General features: G+C 33.3%; 2 protein-coding genes across 4 annotated transcripts in view; both read right to left on the bottom strand.

Moving 5' to 3' along the window:
* The window catches only part of abhd17ab (abhydrolase domain containing 17A, depalmitoylase b), a 17,456-nt gene extending 15,712 nt beyond the window's left edge, over window positions 1-1,744 (bottom strand). Inside the window, exon 1 of the mRNA XM_056463807.1 lies at window positions 1,397-1,744. The gene's annotated coding sequence lies outside the window, so the exon portion shown is untranslated. The remainder of the gene's footprint in view (window positions 1-1,396) is intronic.
* Window positions 1,745-7,006: 5,262 nt separating this feature from the next.
* zgc:77486 (uncharacterized protein LOC405808 homolog) lies at window positions 7,007-22,098 on the bottom strand. 3 transcript variants are annotated; one of them, XM_056463804.1, is made up of 6 exons: window positions 21,980-22,098; window positions 17,877-18,080; window positions 16,125-16,230; window positions 15,833-15,957; window positions 13,376-13,483; window positions 7,007-9,524 (listed from the first exon to the last, which is right to left on the bottom strand). In XM_056463804.1, the coding sequence occupies exons 2-6, from the start codon at window positions 18,034-18,036 to the stop codon at window positions 9,376-9,378; spliced, it is 648 nt and encodes a 215-aa protein (XP_056319779.1). In that variant the 5' UTR covers window positions 18,037-18,080; window positions 21,980-22,098; the 3' UTR covers window positions 7,007-9,375. The 3 variants fall into 3 exon arrangements, with proteins under 3 accessions (XP_056319779.1, XP_056319781.1, XP_056319780.1); XM_056463806.1 differs by having other exon boundaries at window positions 15,833-15,954; XM_056463805.1 differs by having other exon boundaries at window positions 16,125-16,227.
* Between the last annotated feature and the right edge of the window lie 421 nt (window positions 22,099-22,519).

Here is a 22,519-nt window from a genome sequence, read left to right as displayed (position 1 = left end):
ATTGTAAAAAATCTGCTGATTTGTGTGGAATGATGTTAGGAGTATCATAACTAAAAACTTAATAAGATAAGTTTTAATAAAAATAATAAATGTTTAACTTTTATTTAATATTTACAATGCAAATCCAATTAGATCTATTTATTTTGTGAACAAAACAAGTCTCTCATATAATATAATTATCATATATCTACTAAAAGACCGAAATGATTTCTTTACAAACTGTATTGTAAGTAAATCACATGAACATTTTCATATTAGTCAGTAATATTTCTGAAATGAATTTAAAAACTGAATAAATATAAATGTACACACATTAACACACAACTTAATAAACAGACTCAATGATGGGCTGAAAATGTGCGGAAATCTGCAGATTTCTGCCACACAGATTCCGTGTGAGCCTAGTGATATCTTATTGTAGTGTTACCTGTTGTATGATATTATTATTTTTGCAATTTAATTAGTTTAAAACCTTTGTTTACTTTTTTGTACAATGCAATACGCAAAAATGTACAGTTCATTTATTATATCTGTCAAAAGTCATTTAATTTGTTGCAGTTTATTTAATTTTTGTGCTTATATCATATATATTGTGACAAAATCTTCAGCAATCGTCACAAGAGAATATAGTTTATAACATCACATGGTTAGTCAGAAAAGAGAAAAATGACACAATGGTCATAACTCCCTTAATTTTTTGTTAAACATCTAGTATGTTGATAATATAAACGTATTTTGAAAAAAATAATAATAATGATGTTACGATGGTTTACAATGTTAATAACTGGAAACTATTCATCATAGTCTTTAAAAATTAATTATCTTATTATTAATTATTAATATTATTAGACACTAGTCATGTGATGTCAACATGGCGGCATCCAAGAAGGGGCGACCCTTTCCAATATATATTCTCAAAAATGCTCTACATTTCTATCTGTTCTGCTAACTAAACTAATTTAACGTGATTGTTTTATAAAGATAGTACATTTACACTTTCGAAAAACACACGATTATAGGTGGAGCTCTCTCTGAAATATTTCTTATCCACAAATTTCTACGAAGACTCAAATGCGCAAAAAGCTCCAACAGTAAACAAACGGTTAATAAGTAATACCCAGGTAGATTTAACTCAGGCATTCCGTAAACCTATCTCCCAGCTATACAGTCCTCTTAGCTTCAAACCGATAGACTGTCTGCCATCTGACACTGTATGGACTACAAATATAAATAATATATACTGACAGTCAGATTTTACCGGTTAGAGTCTGCAACAAACCAGTTGTCAAATCAGACTCGCGCATCGCCAACTTTACCTTATAATCTACACCTCGTTTAGCTGCAAACGAACCACACAGTGCTAACAAACACAGTAATGTATTTATTTTCCACATACGTGTCGTTCTCTTGTCCACAGCCTGCCAAAGCCGGATTTCTTTATATTTTCACACCTCTGTCGCTAAGTGGCTAGCTCGTATGAGGGGGTAGAGGGAGTTAGCCAGCTAACGTTAGCCAGTCAAGCTACGACTCCTCTCAGATGACAAATAAAGGTCTGGACGCCGATGAGGACATGTCTCGTCCGCGAAGCAGAAGCAGAGGCTTTCAGGAATAAAAGTCAATATCTGGTTTGTCGTTCCACGATGATTCCCGGATATAGTCCAGACATGCAATAATCTACTGGTACAGGCTAATAGCGCTGTGTGTGTTTTTTCAACTCCGGTCAGAGATGTTGCTTAGCCTCGCCACTCTTCATTGCGTCTCCGGCTTGAAGTGGGAGGAGCTAGATGTGGGAAATCGTAAAGTAAACATGGGTTAAAAACAGTTTGGCTGAAAGATAAATAATTCATAACTGGAATATTTATACACATATAGAACAAAACTGTAACGATACAACACTTGGTAATTGTTTTAATCTTTAACAAAAAGAAACTATATAAAAATATATGAAAATGTTTATAAACAAAAAATGGAATAGTTTAATAGTTTTTGTCATGCTATAAAAGCTTTCGTAAAAGCAATATATATATATATATATATTTGCATTTACAAAGATTCTATCATTGTAAATATAGAAATAATGAAAAAACATGTTATTTTTCTTCATATGAATAACAAATGTGCAATATTTACATAATTTTGCACAAAAATAATGAGTCTAATGGCCTAAATTATTGTTTAATACAATCAAACAAAATAATAATGATACAATACTTGATAATTGTTTTAATCTTTAACCAAAATAAACTATATAAAAATGTTTATAAATATTTAAAAAACTGAATTATTGATTTCTTTAAAGGTTTTTGTTTGGTCATGCTATAAAAGCATTTAAAAAAGAAGCAAAAAAAAACTATTTGTATTTACAAAGATTCTATCGTTGTAAATATAGAAATAATGAAGAAACATGCTATTTTTATTTATATGAATAACAAATGTGAAATATTTGCATACTTTTGCACAAAAATAATGAGTCTAATGGCCTAAATTGTATAATACAGTCGAACAAAACAATAACGATACAATACTTGGTAATTGTTTTAATCTTTAACATAAATAAATCTAAAAAAGAAACTGTAATTGTTTTAATCTTTTACATAAATAAACTATATAAAATATATGAAAATGTTTATGAACATAAAAACAACTGAATTATTTATTTATTTAATAGTTTGTGTTTGGTCATGCCATAAAAGCATTTATAAAAGAAAAAAATAATTTATTTGCATTTACAAAAATTATATCATTATAAAAATAGAAATTATGAAGAAACATGCTATTTTTCTTCATATGTATTACAAATGAGCAATATTTGCATCATTTTGCACAAAAACAATACAAATTTTTCTTCTTTTCATTTGTATTTTTTACATTAGACATCTACAAACTTTTATGATATATATTTACCTTTTAAATGTACAAATAATAGCTTTTATTAGAATAAATAAATAAATAAAAATAAATTTAAAAAATCCCCCAAATGCTGTTATAATGGCAAACGGCTTCTTTTTTATTAAAACTTTATTTTAGAATTTGAAGAAAAATAATCGTAGTTTAATACAGAACGAAACCAAAATAACATTTCACTTAAAGATCACTATAAATCGTAAATCAAAATGTTCAAGTGGACTCAATGTTTATATATTTTATTATATCGTCTGGAAAAGTGTACCACGTGACTCGACGCGACGTCAGTGCGGAAAGCATGCAGAGTGGCTGTTCAAACTAAACGTCTTCGCTTTTCATCTCATCCGGAAATTACGCTGGCACATCGAGGGAGGAGCATCGGGGGAATTTCTGTCAGATCTGCTGGCGTATAGCTTTGCAAAACCTGCCAGACAGCTGATGATTACAGTGATTCCAGGATAAATTCATCCAAATAGACCTACATTGTGCTTACAATACGGATCCATTTCGTTCAAGCCTCGCGCAAATGGTTGATTCGTGAGACATGAACCACAATTTATTCTATAAGTGCAACATAATGTAAAATCTGCATCTCTTTATAAGCTTCCATAGCCTTGTCCATAAGAGGTTATAACACTTGAACTATAAATAGCTGTAAACATGTTTAATTAAAAAAGCTCTTTACTTGTGTAGCCCGTTTGGTCAAGTATCAGGATATAAGCTTTATTATGGAACGGCCTTTAAAAAACACTCCCGGTTGCTGTCGATAAAGTAGTCTTCTTCTAAAGTGAAACCATTGTGGAGTCACGTGGCCAAAAAAATAAACCAAAACAAATGTTAAAGCGACAGCTCTCCCAAAAATGAAAATTCTTTCATTTACTCATCCTTGACTTGTTCCAAATCCAAACTATTTAGTTGTTGCTGTTGATCACATTGATTTCCATAGTATTTGTTTCCCCAATGGATGTCAATGGTTACACATTTCCAACATTCTTCAATATATTTTTGTGTTCAAGAGAACCAAAGTATTCAAAATATATTGGAGCAAGTTAAGAGTGAGAAAAGTATTCCACAAGAGCAGACAATCAATAACCAGCCATGTAGGAAGTGAAACTGGCTACATTTCAGTAATGTCAATAGCTCAGGGTGATTCATACACACACATGACATCTTCAGTGTTCTAGTTTACTCATCTAATGGCACAGCACGAAAGGACATCGTCAGAGGCGGGTTAAGAGAAGTACAGCTATGGTCAAATAAGTGGGTGATCAGTCATTATCTACAGCATTTCCTGAAGTGACGTTTGTTAGTTTTCCACACGAGTGAGTAACGTGAATGTTTATGCAAAGGTACAACAGTCACATTTATAACTATTTATTTTCAATGAACTGCATGCACTACACTCCTGAAAATAACGGATCCCAAATGGCATCAATGCTGGAACATTTCCAGTTCACATGTTTAGGCAAAGTTCTTTAGATAGATTTTGAAGCAGTCCTATTATGCTTTCTACCTCTCCAACTTTCATTCATTCATTTGCCTTTGGCTTAGTCCCTTTATTCATAAGGGGTTGACACAGAGGAATGAACCACCAACTTATCCAGCGGATGCCCTTCAGCTTCATCCCAGTACATGGAAACATCCATACACACACATACACTACGGTCAATTTTAGTTTATTCAATTCACCTATACTGCATGTCTTTGGACTTGTGGAGGAAACTGACGTGAACACAGGAAGAATATGCAAACTCCACACAGAAATGCCAAGTGGCCCAGCCGGGACTCGAACCAGCAACCTTTTTGTTGTGAGGCAACAGTGCAAACCACCAAGTCACCATGTCGCCCACCTTTCCAACAGTTTTCCTTGCAGTGATGACGTAGAACTATTTGAGTGAACAGTTCCTAAAGGAACCTTTTTTTATTTGAAGAACATTTAAGAAATATACAGAACACTTTTCCAGCAAAGAACTATTGGTGGAATTGAAGAGCTTTTTGCAATGTTATAGTACTTTCAGGAACCATTAATGCCAATCAAGAACCAAGATACACTGATACACATGCAATTTCTTTCCCAAATGTTTACCAACATTATGTAAACTCGTTTTAAATTGTGTGTGACCCTCACAAAAAGCTCTGTGTCTTTGCAAACAAAAAAAGCCTATACCAGGGTTGCCAACTGACAAGTGGTAAAGGCTCCACCTGTATCAGGAAAGGGGGGGAAGGAACAGCAGCTCATTTGCATTTAAAGAGAGACAAAAAAAGTTTTACTTCCACACAGAAATGGTATTTATAGTATAGTATAATAAAGATATGTGAGGTATTTTGAGCTAAAAAGACACACTGTGGGGGAACCTGAGACTTGTATTATGTTTTGCACAAAGTTTAAGCATTATTTAAAAAACAACATTAAATTAAGTGTAATCTAAATTGTAAAAATATGCTGCACATCTTTACTACAGCACTGTAAAAATGTGCGTATTTTAATTCAGCTGAGGTCACATGCCATTTCAGTCTTTCTACTGCTCTTCGGGTGAAACTATTTCACAAAACAGAGTTCACCAAGCAAACTTTGGAACATGGCACGAGCTTACGTTCTGGCTTTCCATACATATGAATGAAAGTCTATGAAAAAAAAGCATTTACCAGGATTGTTAACTAGAAAGGCACCAGTGGTAAAGGCTCCGCCTGTATTTGAAAAGGGGGAGGGAACAGCAGCTCATTTGCGTCTAAAGAAACACACAAAAAGTTTTACTTCCACTCAGAAGTGGTATTTGTAGTATAGTATAATAATGATACATGAGGTCATTTGGGCTAAAAAGACACATTGTGAGGGATCCTGAGACTTGTATTACGCTTTGCACAAAGTTTCAAGAATTATTTAAAAAACAAAAACAACATTAAAATGAAAGTGTAATCTAAATTGTAAAAATATACTACACATCTGTACAAAAGTGCGTATTTTAATTCAGCTGAGGTCACATGTCATTTCAGCCTTTCTACTGCTCTTCGGGTGAAACTATTTCGCAGGACAGAATTCACCAAACAAACTTTGGAACATGGCATGAGCTTGCGTTCTGGCTTTACATACATATGAATGAAAGTCCATGGAAAAAAAGTGTATACCAGGATTGTTAACTAGAAAGGTACCAGTGGTAAAGGCTCCGCCTGTATTAGAAAAGGGGGGAGGGAACAGCAGCTCGTTTGCATTCAAAGAGACTCACATAAAAAGTTTTACTTCCACACAGAAGTGGTATTTGTAGTATAGTATAATAATGATACAGGAGGTCATTTGGGCTAAAAAGACACATTGGGGGAAACTTGTATTACGCTTAGCACAAAGTTTCAAGCATTATTTTAAAATGAACAACAAAAAATGTAATCTAAATTGTAAAAATATGCTGCTTTTCTTTTCCACAGCACTGCAAAAATTTTTTTTTAATATAATTATTTCTTAGGGGTTTTCACCTTTATTATGATATACTACAGTGGAGATTTCAGACAGGAAAGCATTGGGAGCAGAGAGAGGCGGAATGATTGGCAAAGGACCGAGCTGGGAATCAAACTCAGGTCGCCATGCGCACCCATGAGGACAGAGTTCAAGAAACAAACTTTAGAACATGGCATGAGCTTGCTATCCCTGTCTTCTTGGTTTTCCAAGCATATGAATTAAAGTCCATGAAATGAAAAAGCCTAGTGTAATCCTCCCACTCTGTTTAGATGGTCTGGGTAATTTTTGCACGTTTAAATAAAAACACAAAACATTGTGTAAATTTAAAATAAACTTTGTGATTTTATTGGTTTTATACTTACTCATACACATCATACAATCCTAAATTTCAAAAAAAGAAAACAAAAAAAAGGTATCTGGTGGTGTCTCTGGGGGACTGGGCACGCTAATCCATGAATGCTGGTTAATATACTGCCGAACACGCCTGAGCTGAAACTCACATCACCCATCCGAATGTTCCGATGAACTACTGGGAGAAAGCTGAATGTCAACGACACAAATAAAAAATAAATAAATAATGTGTATATATATATATATATATATATATATATATATATATATATATATATATATATATATATATAAAAGGCAATTCCTCTGCAGTTACTATTAAGGAAGAAATCACTTCTCCATTTTCCTCAATAACAAGCAACAACGAAGGTTAATCATTGCTAGCGTAGATGGGATAACGCACGGGCATGTTCCAATGCCAACATTCTGATAAGACACTCAAGGCAACATTTAAGCTGGCGTTTAACCTGCTGGAGCTTCATAGTCAAGCGGCTGACTACATTCACAGATTTCTCCAGCATTCCCATATTATGACACTGCCATTCCCCAGTCTGTATGCCTACTCCCAAAAGCCAGAAGGGCAGGATTATCCTCAAGCAAACGCTTCAGACAGAAAGAGTGTGATCCAAAGCCTCATTAAAAGGCTGTCAGGATGCCGGCTCAGCCAAGCATGGCGTGTACACATGCCAGTTCACTGAGCCACTTACACCTGCCTTTCACAAAAGCCCTCTTGAGCTGGCAGCCCCACCGAGGATAATGCTGCAAATCACAGACGGTGCTAATTAAAGCTCAGGTTATTTCCTTAATAAAGCAGCAAGGTCATTACCAGGACTTCAAATCAGATACATCCACCAAATTGCTTTCAACAAGCCTACTACATCAAGCGGTCGAGTACGAATCATAGGGAATAAAAAACAACATGTTTATGAGGGAGGATTGCTGGACAACATTGAGGATTAATACAAAATGGTTGTTTCAGCCCTTTTACTAAAAACAAATTCAGAATAATAGTAATTAAAATATGCACAACCAGCACAAAGACACAGGATTCACTTGAAGGATGACAGAGAACACCTTTCTTCTTACATATGGGTAGTAAATAAACTACACACGCACAAACAGACATTTCATGTGTGTGTTTTTTCTTCTGAACCTGTCTCATTCTTACTTAAACATTCTGATTAGAATGGCAGCCACATATTATGTACATCAGATAACAAAAATCCCATTTGCTAGAATACCAGAGTCGCCCATGCAATGGGATGTTGTTTTGTCTTACATTCTTGTTGCTTAACGCAAATGTGGCTGTAGCAAACTTTGCAGATGGCCGAATAACTGTGCGAGCATGCAACGATTATCTGTCAGGGGAAGCGTCTGTGTGCATCTTCCACTAGAACATAAGCAAAGCGGAAGAAATTGTAAATATACATGTCTTGGAACGGAAAGGCATCGCCTAATAAACAAATTACTAGCCGGTTCCATTAGCATCATTCATTGGTCTGCTGGTGGTTAACGAATATCTTGCACTCACAGTCGAGAGCAAAGAATGTAATCGTTTATCGCTGGCGTGCATTAGCAACAACGGGCTTCCTAGCACAGAGGATCTGCACGTTTTGTTACGTTTGTGCGAACTGAAAAGCATTTTTGTGCTTTGATTCTAAAAAGAAGCATTTTTTTTTGCTAAAACTCCAATCCACTATTCCATCAGGAGCTCGAATTCATTAAAACGCATGTGTAAAGACAGAAATATTAAGGGGTTTCCTTTTTTGGGGGGGACACATGCTTCCAATCCTCCAGTACCAACCAACCAAATGATAATACAAAATAAATAGAATGCAATCACACAATTCAAGCTACGTACAATATATTAATATAGATCTTCTGATGCCATACACTCATTAAAACAGAAAAGGAAAGGAAATAAACCTCAGTCACTCGCTTATGTCAAGGCTCTTGCTACACCCCACCCTCCCCCCTTTCAAAAACCTTATCTGATAACTATTCATGCACCCAACATTAGCATGATAAGTCAATATATAAAAGAGAATTTTTTTAAAATGCACAGGCTGGGATTTGACATGTCGGGATAATTAACCAGAAAAAAGAAAAAAGAATAACACAGAGAAATAATTTTACATGGGTAAATGAGGGAGTAGTCATTAAAATCTATATTCTTCAGCAAGATTTTTTTTTTTGCAATATCAGAAAATCCCTCTCGAAGTTCCCCTCCCACCCGCTTCAACTGGACTCGCGAACCCTCATCGCAGGGCTCCTATAAAAAAATAATGTTAATATCCTAACAAAAAAAAAAATCAATGCCAGGGTATAAACTAAAGAGCCCACCCTCCCCCCGGTGCACAGGGATGCCCATCTGACAACCAATCCCTTTTCTCCCTGAATCTCTAAAAAAAAAAAAAAAAACACACACACAACACACACACAATATCTCTCAGCATGTCACACATTCACACCTGAACATCGTCCTTCTGGGAGAGACAGGGAGATGATAGTTTTAGGGAGTGGTCAAGAAGGGGCTGTACCCAACGACCCCACCCACCTTATCCTACAATGAAGAAATGAATCCATTTTTTAGAATGGTGTTATTCAGCGCCATGGTTCCAAAACTTGCAGGTCAAACAATTTTGTTTTGCTCGTTAAGCCATCAGTCCTCATAACTTCTGAATCTTCTCGGCGACCACGATGGGGTTCTCCTTGCGGATGCGGGCAGCGGCAGCTCCTCTGTAGTCGTAGGGACAGTCATGTTTGTCAGAATAACGGTGGATAGCGCAAAACAGGTTACCGCAGCGACAGTCAAAGCCTGGTCACACACAAAAAGCGGATTCAGTCTTTTCAAATGGTCAGTTATGCGTGCTTAATCTTGGATTTGAAACTGGTGGACACCAAAAGACCATGTGCTATTTATTGAAAAAATTAAAGACCAAAAATAAATGATCGTCTTGGGAAAAATGATATCCAGTTGAAGTTAGAATTATTAGCCCCCTTTTGAATTTTTTTTTCTTTTTTAAATATTTCCCAAATGATGTTTAACAGAGCAAAGAAATTTTCACAGTACGTCTGATAATATTTTTTCTTCTGGAGAAAGTCTTATTTGTTTTATTTTGGCTAGAATAAAAGCAGTTTTTATTTTTTTTAAAAACATTAAGGTCAAAATTATTAGCTTATCTTTAAGCTATATTTTCTTCAATAGTCTACAGAACAAAGCATCCTTATACAATAACTTGCCTAATTACCCTAACCTGCCTAGTTCACCTAATTAACCTAGTTAAGCCTTTAAATGCCACATTAAGCTGTATAGAAGTGTCTTGAAAAATATCTAGTCAAATATTATTTACTACCATCATGGCAAAGATAAAATAAATCAGTTATTAAAATTATTATGTTTAGAAATGTGTTGAAAAATCCTCTCTGTTAAACAGAAACTGGGGGAAAAAAATAAACAGGGGGCTAATAATTCTGGCTTCAACTGTACCTTTTAAAAAAAAAAGTTTAAAGCTTTGTAAGATTTTTACTATTTTCAAAATATTAAAACCAACAGCATTTTTTGATCGAAAAAAGAAATAATGTGAAATGTTACACAACCCAACAGTCAACTTCATCAAATGAAATGACTGTAGTTAACTTAAAAATGACAAAGTTAATTCTACTCATTTGAAAAGAGTTTTGAACTCAGTGTTGAACGTAATGAGTTAATTAAGTACCTCATTACTTCAACTTATTTGTAGTAAGTTCACAATACTCATATAACTCAAATGGTTTGTAGTAATGGGTTTCCTCAAACGGTTTGAGTTTTCTTCATTTATCAGGTTTTACTGTGGTCAAATTGCTTCGTTTACTCAAATGGACTAAGTTCACAGTACTCATTAGGATTAGTCTTTGAACTTAAATGGTTTGTTGCAATCGGTTTTCTCAAATGGTTTGAGTTAACTTTTTGGGTTTTACGGTGTATCAATTTTTATATATTAGGGCTGTCGATCAATAAAATAAAATTGCAATCATGATCTGATTAACCTAGATTAACGCAAATTTAAAATATATGATTAACCTGTAAATATGCAGCTTTAAAATAAAGAAATGCATGACTAGTCTAAGGAAACAGATCCTTTAGTTTTATTATCTTAAATGTTCTTATAAATGTATTACTTTTTAACTTGCTTTGAAAGTGCATATGTCAGTTTCATCGATTACACAGAGGTAATTTTGATCACTTACTGATCTCCAGGGGCCGGTTGCACCAGTAGTGCGTAAATTAAAACGTAGCCTTAGTGTATGAAGTGACTTAAAGTTGAGATGACGCCGAGATTAGTTTACATCGAGGAGCTCACGACTATAATGAAGAATGATCTTCTACTCACAGCCTTATTTTCCTCCCAAATCTCGAAGAGTTTAATTTTCTTTCAAGGAGTGTTTTGTGTTAATTGTATAAATCAATTAAAAGAAGAATTTCTTCAGGACTAAGTTCATCTCCCTGTTCTTTTCGCTTTCATGTGTAGGATATAAAAAAAAATCAAGTTTAACCATGTGTATTTCGTTTGCATTCACGATGCAGGTGTGTGCGTCATTTATTATTAGTGACTGACTGTAATTTAATGTGCATTAAAAAGTGATTTATTATTTCATTTTCATAGGACAGTTATATATAGATGCATTAGTTGCAGAATTTTAAAGCAGTTTAATGATTTAAATGCTTTTTATTGGAAATTATGTCATTTAATGTGACTACGCATGACTTTATGGAGAGCTTACAACCTACTTACTACGATTTGCCTTAAGATCATGTGGTGCAACTTTAGTTACAAACTATCTAGTAGTTACTAAGCCCCAAGTGTGGACTTTACGTTCCAGTTTAAGAAAGAACTTAAGATCAGCTGGTGCAACCCTACCCAGTGGTCTTCAGCATGTGCAATGAAAGTTCCTTCTGCAAACTGACTCACTTTTTATTTTGTTTTTCTAGCTTTTTTTTATTCAAATATTCTTATAACAACAGTTCCCACTGATTGTACAGTTAAGGCTGTCGCGGCAAGTACATTTCTATTGCGCTAAATCTGGATGGTTCATTACCGTGGTATAATATGTATAAAGTTTGGTGTTATGGATTACATGTTTAAAATGACAGTGAGACATGTTACAATCTTTTATCCTTTATTGTTAAATCCTGAACACAGCAACTAAACAGAAATTAAATGACATATCTGACTAGCCTACTAAATATTATATATATATATAATATATATCTTTTTTTTTATTAATAAGTAAATATATTATATATTAATAGGCATACCCTATAAATTAAAAAAATGCATATATCTCGGCATACAGTAAAATACTGTATGCACTCATTCAATGCATTGAATCTATTACACTGGCAGCTTTATTGTTATAAAACTAAATATAATTTAGAACACCTTTTAAACACCTTTATTTATATATATATATATATATATATATATATATATATATATATATATATATATATATATATATATATATATATATATATATATATATATATATATATATATATATATATATATATATATATATATATATATATATATATATATATATATATATATATATATATATATATTTTTTTTTTTTTTTATAAAACCAAAAGTGCAATTAATTGTAAATTGGAATTGACTTGGTCTACACAACTTAAAACCTACTTAAAATAGATATGATCAACTGTGCTTTTACTAGACCTCCACTACAGTCTTCTTGGCTGAAAGACATTCATATCTGTTACATTAAGGGCTGTTTTGAAAGATTTAGCAAATTCTTTAGTGGTCTTTTTGAGTTGCTCTGTGACTTTATGCTTGTATGGCAGCTGCGCTTCAATAACTGGATGACGAAATGAAACCTTTGATTCGATGTACGGCTGCATGTCACAGGGACCATTCTGCAGCAAATTATGCATAATTGCTACATTTGTCTTTTTGTTATTTGGTTTAAAACTGAAATATTGCCAAACGTCAAATTTTATCAGACAATCAATTGTTAAATATTAACGCATTTACGTTTTCAGATTAATCGAATATTAATCGAGTTTCAGATTAATCGAATTTCAGGTTAACATTGACAGCCCTAATATATATCTTTTTTGAAACACACTACTCTATTGTAATTCAATACAAAAATACTTCAATAAACTGAACTGTGCTCAAGAAACATTTCTTCTTATTATTATAATCATTATTATTAGTAGTAGTAGTATTTAAAACAGTTGTGCTGCTTAATGTTTTTGTGGAAACTGTGATCTAGTCTTCAAAATCTTTTGATGAATATGAAGATCCAACAGCAGCATTGCTAATAATACATTGTTTTGAATAACTGAATATGTCTCTGTAAATAAAAGTATTTTATTTTCAAAGAAAATTGTAAAGAGCCCTTCATACAGTGCAATAATACACAAAATGTACGTTTTTACATTGTCTTTAAAGCTGAAAATTGGATGAATGGTTAAATATGCATGCACATAAGGAATAGAAATAAGACTGCAGAGAATATTTGTTGACTCTCCTAACAAAACAGGAAAATTAACTTCTTTTGCAGCAAAGCTACATTTTTTAATGTATTGAAGTCTGTTCATAGATAAGATAAAAGCCCAGCCCTCATTGAAGAACACAAAGCTCTTCCCTTGGCTCTTACCCGTGAGGCCAACTTTTTTCCTACAAGTGAAGCATCGATTCTTCTTTTTGTTCTTGTCAGGAGTCTGATCTCCGTCTGAGGAAGCTTGCGCAGCTTCCCCTACTGGCCCTGTGATAAAAGACACAGTCAGTCTCTAATGGATCATTTCTAAAACACAAGAAACATTCCTGCTTATGAGGCTACATGATGCTCTGGCACTGACAGCAACTGATAGAAAGACTTTAGCTCTAGGCTTGCTTCCATTTTCCTTATTAGTTTTATGCTTCATAATAATGCATATAATAACAAAAAAAGAATCAAACCACAGCATTACAGGTTGGTAAAAACATCAATATAAAAACAGTTTAATAGTTTAACAATCTGCCAATACTTTCTTTGCTTTCTTGAGTACACCAAGAATGCATCATGCTAAATTAAATCCTTCAAACAATGTTGTAAAATATAATAGTCAATAATAACTACAGTAGTCCCTTACAATAAACAAAGATTGTATTTTTTTGCAATTGTCAACTTTTTCAAGCAATTTCAGAATGAAAATAGTTTCATGTCATGCAATGCTTTAACATGTAAGATTTGTAATATAAAGTGAGGTTCAAAGTAAAAAAAAAAAAAAGGTTTAAGCATAAAATAGCCCCTTCTTCATTACATTATAATATGCCCTGCTTATTGTTGTCAAAAAATTACTACCATACAATTTTTGGTATGATTTCAGGCATGGGCCGCTGTAAGGTTCTTACGCTATGTTAACCTTGGATAAAAACTTCATGGTTTCATGGTATTGTGATAACTGCTCTAAAATAAGTTCTTTTTAAATGCCCGAGTTAAAAACAACAACCCTTTTAACAAAATATATATTTAATTTTACAAAACACTTATTTTGGAACAGTAATGATGTCAGGCTAAATAATTAAAATAAATAATTGACTTCTGCTATCTTTTATTAGTTTCAAAAGAACTCTTTACAACATATTTAAAAAAATAAAATAAAAAAAAAACACTTTACATATATCTTAGGAACAGTATAACAGAAAATTTTAGCGGTTGAAAAACCTTGACTTTTCCATTCCGCGGTAAACCTTGAAACTGCTTATTGTCCCATGCCTATGTGACTCACAGAGCAATATTAACAACATTTACGTAACAAGAATGCATAAAATTTTTTTAAAAGAGATGCGCATTCAAAACAAGAAGCATTTCATGGCATGCATAGAGTTTTGTTTTTATTGTCATTTCAGCTTCTCTGGCTGTTATGGTAAAAAAAAAAAAAAAGTACATTATTTACAAATATCACTTTTCTATATTAAAAAAATGTGTATAACAATAAACATACATCAACAGCAATAAAAAAACACAAATTTATATTTAAAAAAACTACTATTTTTGAAGAACTCACATTTATAAATAAAAAATATTTATATTTTTTAAAAATAGCTTAATCATAGTTTTAAATATTTCCTTTAAGGTCTCTCCAGATAAAAATCATTGACAGCGGCATATTGAACGACGATTCATGATCACAGTTTAGCCTGAAAAACACCAATTAATTGTATTTGGTTTTCTTACTAAATATCTTATTATTCCTTTGCTATTATTAAATCTGAGATACTAATTGCAATTTTTTTTTATTTTTATACTTTGTAGCTATCATGAGTTTAGACCACAGGGCCGCAGCTCTACACCGTTTAGTTAAACACACCTCAAACTAATTAATTCCTTGTATGAAGTCTACAGGTAAAGCTGCGATCACACACAACTTTTCTTTCCATAGACTTCCATTCATACGCACGCAAATGCTTCAGACCGGAAACGCAAGCTCATGCAACAAATTTTGCAGTTTGCTGTGTTGGAAAGTTCAAGTTTGGTGAACTCTGACCTGCGAAATCGCATCACATGATTACATAAGACCAATTGAAGGTCAAAACATGACCTCTCTGGACAGAAATTTAAAACATGGACCAATCGCTCGCTTTTCGCAACACCGTAGACAGAATTTCACACGCACAACATCTAGTGTGACCGCAGGATGACTGTGTTAAAGCAGGGTTGGAACTAAACTGTGCAGGGCTGTGGCCCTCCAGGAACTGAGTTTGACACCCCTGGTTTAGACCATTTGTCAGTAAGACATGTTAATCGTGTATAATACATATAGTATAACTTTTCTTTTTATATATTTTTAATATACCTATATTTTCAGATATTTCTATACAAAAAATATAAGTTACAATAAGTACATTTCCACAAAACTTTGACCAATTCTTAAGTAATTTGAAACATTAAAGCAGACACTTTTCTTGATTTTAATATGCTTTCTTTGTATATAAAAGCACTTTTGTAACTTTTTGACCCCTAAACAGTAACTAAAATGATACAAACGTATATAATATACAATAATAATTATGCATCACATCCAAAACAATAAAAGAATTATTGTGTTCAGAATGCTTGCATGAGACAGACCTGTGCTTTTAGACGAACCCTCCTCCTCTTCCTCCTCCACTTCTGCTCTGTCTGAATCAGTGTTTGCCGTGTCCTGGGAAATGCTCATGGCAGTCATCTGCTGAGTTACTGGGCTCGGTGAACTACTGCATGAACACAACCCAAACAAACACAGGACTCACTTGTTAGAATACCTTGCTTTAACATTACACACATCTGGTGATCATTAAGAGATTATGACTGACCTACAGACTGTTTTCGTTTATAGTCTGTACCAATTCGACCAAGAATGGCTTGATTCATTCATTCTCACCTAGACGAGCGTTCTTCAGTCGGGGTACCAGCTTCTGTAGTGGGTAGAGGGGTGGACTCCACTGTTACTGGAGAAGCACCTGGAGAACCTACAGGAGATGTGGCTGCTAGAAAGACACAAGGCATTAACTTTTAACAAAGCACTTTTGTTTTCTGAAAGCAATACACAGATCTTGATTTATTTTTACAAGCAAATTTTAAAATAATAATAATAATAATGATGATAATAATAATAATAATTATATTGTTAAAATAAAGTAAAAAAATAATATGATGACTAGCTTTATTTATGAATAAAAAAAAAAAAAACAGTAGACGGGCTGAATAAAAATGACAAAATCACTCTGTTTAAATACAGTTATTATTGTGAAAAGTGCTATACAAATAAACTTTAATTAAATCATATTTTCCACACAAGTTCAATTATTTGTTGAACATACCACATCATTTGCGCCACCCGGTAGAAATTCGCCTTTATCGTGACGTGATTTTGCATTGACTACTCTCAAAAATATTTCATTCCAATATTTATGTGAACCCTGCATTACAGATTCTTCAATAAATCCTCCCATTACCAATTCTGTATTTTGGATTTCTTTCCAGTATTACTAAAATCTGAAAAAGTAAGCTTCTACTTTTGAATTTTTTTTTTTTATTCAACCATAATTCACATGAGAAAATGAAAAAAAAAAAAAAAAAAAAAGATAACAAAATAAAGAAACTCAAAGATTTGGAAACACTTGAGGGTGAATAAAATTTTCATTTTTGGGTAAACTATCCCTTTAAATTAAACTCTTGTATACTACATTGGAAAAAAGAGGTTTACTCTACTTCTTGACAGAGGTTTGCAAAGATGAAGATGTGTTTCAAACTTGTGTAACGTTTTAAAAAATTAACACTTTTTCAAATAAAAAAATAAAAGCAATCGCCTAATTTTGAGCACAGGGTTTCTGCAGGTTTTATCAAGTCAAATTTAAGATTTAAAGACCTTTTTAAGACCATTATAAATGAAATTTCAGACTTAAACAGGGCTAAAGGGTAAAGATTTTTTTTCAAATGACCCGGTTGGGCCAGCGGTAAAGTTTTTACTTGCTCTTTCAAAAAAATATATTTCTAAGCCAAATTAGACATAATGTGTCAAAACAAGCATTTTTTCAACATAGATTTTCATTAAAAGAAGAAGTTTTAAAATGATAAAGAGCTAAATATTAATAAATGGACATGAGAAAATTAAGATCCATTTAAAATTTAAGACCTCTAAGACATTCTTTCAGTGATTTTAAAACTAAGGGCCAAAATTTTAGATTTGAAATAAGACATTAGACCCAGCGGACACCCTGTAGCTATAATGAAAACTGGACAACACAAAAGTCATATCTATTGCTTTAATGTTTAAAAAAAAAATATCTCAGAAGTATGAATGTCAATATGTGTTACATTTGTTAAAGTTGCAGAATATATTGTGTTTTTTCTGTGTGTGTGTGTGCCCAGGCCAGAGTGTCTGTTGGTACATCTGTGCAGCATCTGTGGCCTCTGTTAATGTTCTATTAACACACTTTGTACTATAAAATCACTCCAGTGTAGTTTGCATGCAAGCCCAGAACAGAGATTACACAAATAAAAAAAAATATTAAGAAGAAGAAAATGGGCCAGTTACCAATCACACACTTTTCACAAAACCTGATCTATTCTGATTTCTGTGTCTCTAGTTCTGAATGCAAATGGTGCAAAGGACACTGGGAGATTGATTTACCTTTCTCACCTGGGGGACTGTTTCGTCCCCCTCCTTGTTGTCTCTGCAGATGTTCCTTATAGCAGACAGAGCACATTCCATTGGTGCGAGGATTACCATAGAAACCGCATCCCATAGTGCAAAGCATTGGCACCTGCGTCTGATTTGTCTCCTGAGCCATGCTGTTTGAGAAAGGGGGGGTAAGGGGGACGGGAGAAGACGATCCTGTAGATGGAGTACAACAATTAGTATTCCATTAGCATTATTTATCGCCAAGTCGTAAATAATACTGTAGCATAATTTATCACAAACCTGTTATTAAAGAAATAGTATTTTAGCCATTTTTATTTATTTATTTATTGAAATTGTGCCATCATGATGCAAGTCTCCCTTTTTTAAAATAAAATGAAACTCTAAAATAAACTTTACACAGATATTTGACTTACAAGTTTATACAACATAGTTTATGGCGACATGGCAAAAATGCAATCTGGATAATTATTTTCCATATTGAATGATAATGATATATATTTCGATATAAATTGTTAATTCTTCAAGATTTAAAGGAGTACCCCAACAATGACTGAAGCCACAAAAATTAGAGGGTCCATTAAATAGCATAACATTTTCAGCCAATAAATTTTCACTGGCTGAAAATTCGGAAGATCTCGAATATCGACACACTTTTAGATTCCCATTGTCGCTCATTTCTGCTGTGTGATTAGATCAGTATAGAGTAAAAAAGTCCCGAGCTTATCATTGCTATTGATATAAATTTTATGGTGATTTGATAAAATATCGTTTATTAGCCTGGCCCTACAGTTGGCCAATCAAACTTTAATCTTAGGAATGCACCAAATTTGTTGACTGAAAGTGTGACACTTAATTAGCACGTCACTATTTAAACTCTTTTAATTTACTTTTTTTTTTTAATTACAAAAGGGTTAATGCGATATTTACACTGCATAATGGGGTATGACAGCTCAATATAGACACATCCGTTCAAGCTGCAACATAGAACATATTTTAACTATCATGTTAAATACCCTTGTTATAGGTATGGGCTGGTATAAAATTCTAACGGTAAGAAACCCTTGGATTAAGGTCACTCGATTAGTTTTTTTTTTTATGTTTGCTGAATTGTGGGCTAAGTAGTAGCTTTTGATGTGGATGGTTCTTTGCTGCTCGACATACTGTTACCCTAAAAAACAAAACAAAAAAAGTATATAAAAAAAAAAAACAACTTACATATACCACAACAGAAAATTTGAGTGGAATGACTGCAGTAAATCTTGAAACCGGTTATTGTCTAATGCCTACCTTGTTATTTAATAAATGTTTGAAAATAAATGATTACAGCATTAAATTTAAAAAGTATCTTACCAACCTATTAAAAAAAGAGAGAAAAAAAAGATTAAACTACCTTAAGTGTAATTTAAAATCAATCTCACTTTTGTGCCATTTTTATTCATTCAATCATTTTCTTTTCAGCTTAGTTTCTTTATAAATCAGGGGTCGCCACAGCAGAATGAACCGCCAACTTATCCAGCATATGTTTTACACAGAGAAAGCCCTCCCAGCTGCAACCCATCACTAGGACATTAGGGCCATTTTATTAATCTAAATAAAGTTTAATTAAATTTGGTATATTAATAGATTAACTAATTAAAACCTTAATATTTGTATTCCAAAACTTTTAATTTCACTTCTGTGTTTAGGTAAAAATCAAAAAACTAATTTAAAAGTCTTGCAAAGTCTTGGAAATTGTTTAATATTGCAAACATATCTTGAATTTTTGGTTTCGTTCAAGAATTTTCATTTTGGTGCATCCCTAAAAACATACACAACTTGTGTGGAATATTGTCAATTTGCTGAAGCTTTATAATAGCTTTATGCACAAGAGTGATATGTTTGACTTTTATGGTGTTTTTTGGGCCTTGACACCCTCATGGTCATGGTTATTCATACTCACCCCATGAATTAAACAATTTAAAAAGAGCATTCTTGTACTGCATGGGAAGAAATAACATCATAAAGATTTTGAATGGGATAAGAGTGAGTAAATAATATTATCTTCCATCTTTTATTCTATCTTTATAATAAAATAGAAGTATTTGATCACATTTAATTTCAAGATGTCCTTGTTTCTGGATAATTAGACAAATAAGAAATGATAAATGTTAATAAACCGGTCAACCGGTTAATAAATCGGTCTACAATTAGACTTAGTCAATTGCAATTGTTTCTAATTTACTGTTATTACTAAAGTAAGTGTACGCAAACCTCAAGAAATTAATTTTTAAGTCTTGCATTAGGAATCGTTTAATAAATTGCAAACGAATCTTGAATTTTTGGTTTCGTTCAAGAATTTTCATTTTGATGAGTCCCTAAAAACTTTAACAACTTGCGTGGAATATTGCGATTTTTCTGAAGCCAAATAATAGTTCTAAGCTTTCATGGTCACTATGAACTGAAAAATTTGAGAGAAAAAAAAATGTGTATTCTTGTATTGCATGGGAAGAAATAACACCATAAAGATTTTGAATTGGATAAGGGTGAGTAAATAATATTATTATTTTGCATCTTTTATTCTATTTTATTATAAAGATTCCACATTTTATTTCAAGGTGTCCTTGTTTCTGGATAATTGGACAAATAAGAAATGATAAATGTTAATAAACCACAAGCATTTCGGTCTACAATAAGACTTAGTCAATTGCAATTGTTTCTAATTGACTGTTATTACTAAAGTAAGTGTACGCAAACCACAAGAAATTAATTTTAAAGTATTGCATTAGGCATCGTTTAATAAATTGCAAACATTTCTTGAATTTTTGGTTTCGTTCAAGAATTTTCATTTTGGTGCATCCCTAAAAACTTACAACTTGCATGGAAAATTGCAATTTTTCTGAAGCCAAATAATAGTTGAGCTTTCATGGTCACTATGGATAGGAAAATTTGATAGAAAAAAAATAGTATTCTCATATAGCATGGGGAGAAATAAGAACATGATTTTTGATGGGATAAGGGTCAGTAAATAATACTATTATCTTGCGTCTTTTATTCTATTTTTATTATACAAATTTTCATTTTATTTCAAGGTCTCCTTGTTACTGAGTATTTATTGGACAAATAAGTAATGATAAATGTTAATAAACTACAAGCCTGTCGTTCTACAGTTAGACTTAGTTATTTGCAACTGTTTCTAATTTACTGTTATCGCTAAAGTAAGTATATGCAAACTGCAGCAAGCAAACTGTACAATACACTGTAACAAAGCAAGTACGCACACATTTAGTGTTAAACTGCAAAAAGGCCATATGATGAAACAAATGACACTAAAATGTATCAACTTTCATATCCTCCCTGCTCTAGCGAGTATGTACCCATTTCAAATGTATCAAGCAAAAGATGCACTAGATAAGAGCAAAACATGAACAATGTTTAACAATGAAAACTGGTTATTGTTGGACTTCAGTTATAGTAGAAAAACAACTTTAAACTCGACTTATTTGTTGTCGACTCTGCTAGAGGCTGACAACATGCTGCATAAAACAAAAGTTTCTTTGTTCGCTTTTTGTTTCTCAAACAAACAAACGAATGGTCCAGGTTACAGTAACCTAAACAGCCTGCTGATCAAATAACGATTAACAATCTGGCAACAGTTGCGCTTCAATTCAAATAAAGAAGCAAGTTAGTGTTAAATGTGGAAATACAGAAGTTTACCGCAACAATGCGAACGACAGATTACCATACAAACAAGGTTATCCTGGAGCAAGTCCATGGAAAATCAGCTGAGAGCGGCTCCGCAATTAGAAAACATTTGTCTTTGACCCGACTATCGCGACAAACAACAAACCGACCTGATGTCAACGCCAAAGCGACACCCGAGGCGAATGGTTCCCTTCAAAAGTAGCTAATATTGCGTGTGGACGACCGTGTTAAAATCGCTGACTAGATGAAAGTTGTTCTTGTTTGTGATATTCATTTAGCCAGGCTAACGCGCTAGCTGTGCTAACGACTAGCAGACGTGATGGCACGCACGCAAACGGACAGCTGGGACCTCGAGACCGTCCCACGAACATTTGCGGTACATTAAAACCCCCGCGATCGCGAATATTTACCCGTATTTCCGTGTGATTGAAGAGAAATCGACGACCTTGATCCACAGAAATCTGACAGAGTAGGTTCCTGCTATGCGCGTGCGGCCTGCTTCTCTCAACGTCATCTGAAACAACGGGCGTGACGTCACCGTAGCGCAACAATTCATTTTCATCGAAACCACATCATCATCATCACACTTCCCATTAATCCGGCCGAGTCCATACCAAACAATGTTGCCAATGATGTTTATAACATGCTGTTGACTTGCTTCAAATGCGTGTTTAAGACAACATTAGCTTAAATGAGACTACTTTACTGTTTTCAGAGTTGTTTGGGAGTAAAAGTTGGAGATAGGAGGGCTAAATGGTCACGTGAAATTATGATTTCGTATGCCTTCATTTTCACTTTCTGTGCAAAGCCTGCTAGCCTACTTCAGCTGTTTGCTTGATATAATTGCGTTAATCTGCTGATTTTAGATACAGTATTTAACATCTTTCGACTGAAAGTCTTCTAAAAGTCTTTGTTTATTATTTATTATTATCTGTTTATTATTTACAGTA

Source organism: Danio aesculapii, chromosome 8 (genome assembly GCF_903798145.1).
Source record: "Danio aesculapii chromosome 8, fDanAes4.1, whole genome shotgun sequence".
NCBI lineage: Eukaryota > Metazoa > Chordata > Actinopteri > Cypriniformes > Danionidae > Danio > Danio aesculapii.
This window is presented reverse-complemented; position numbering and strand designations above follow the sequence as displayed.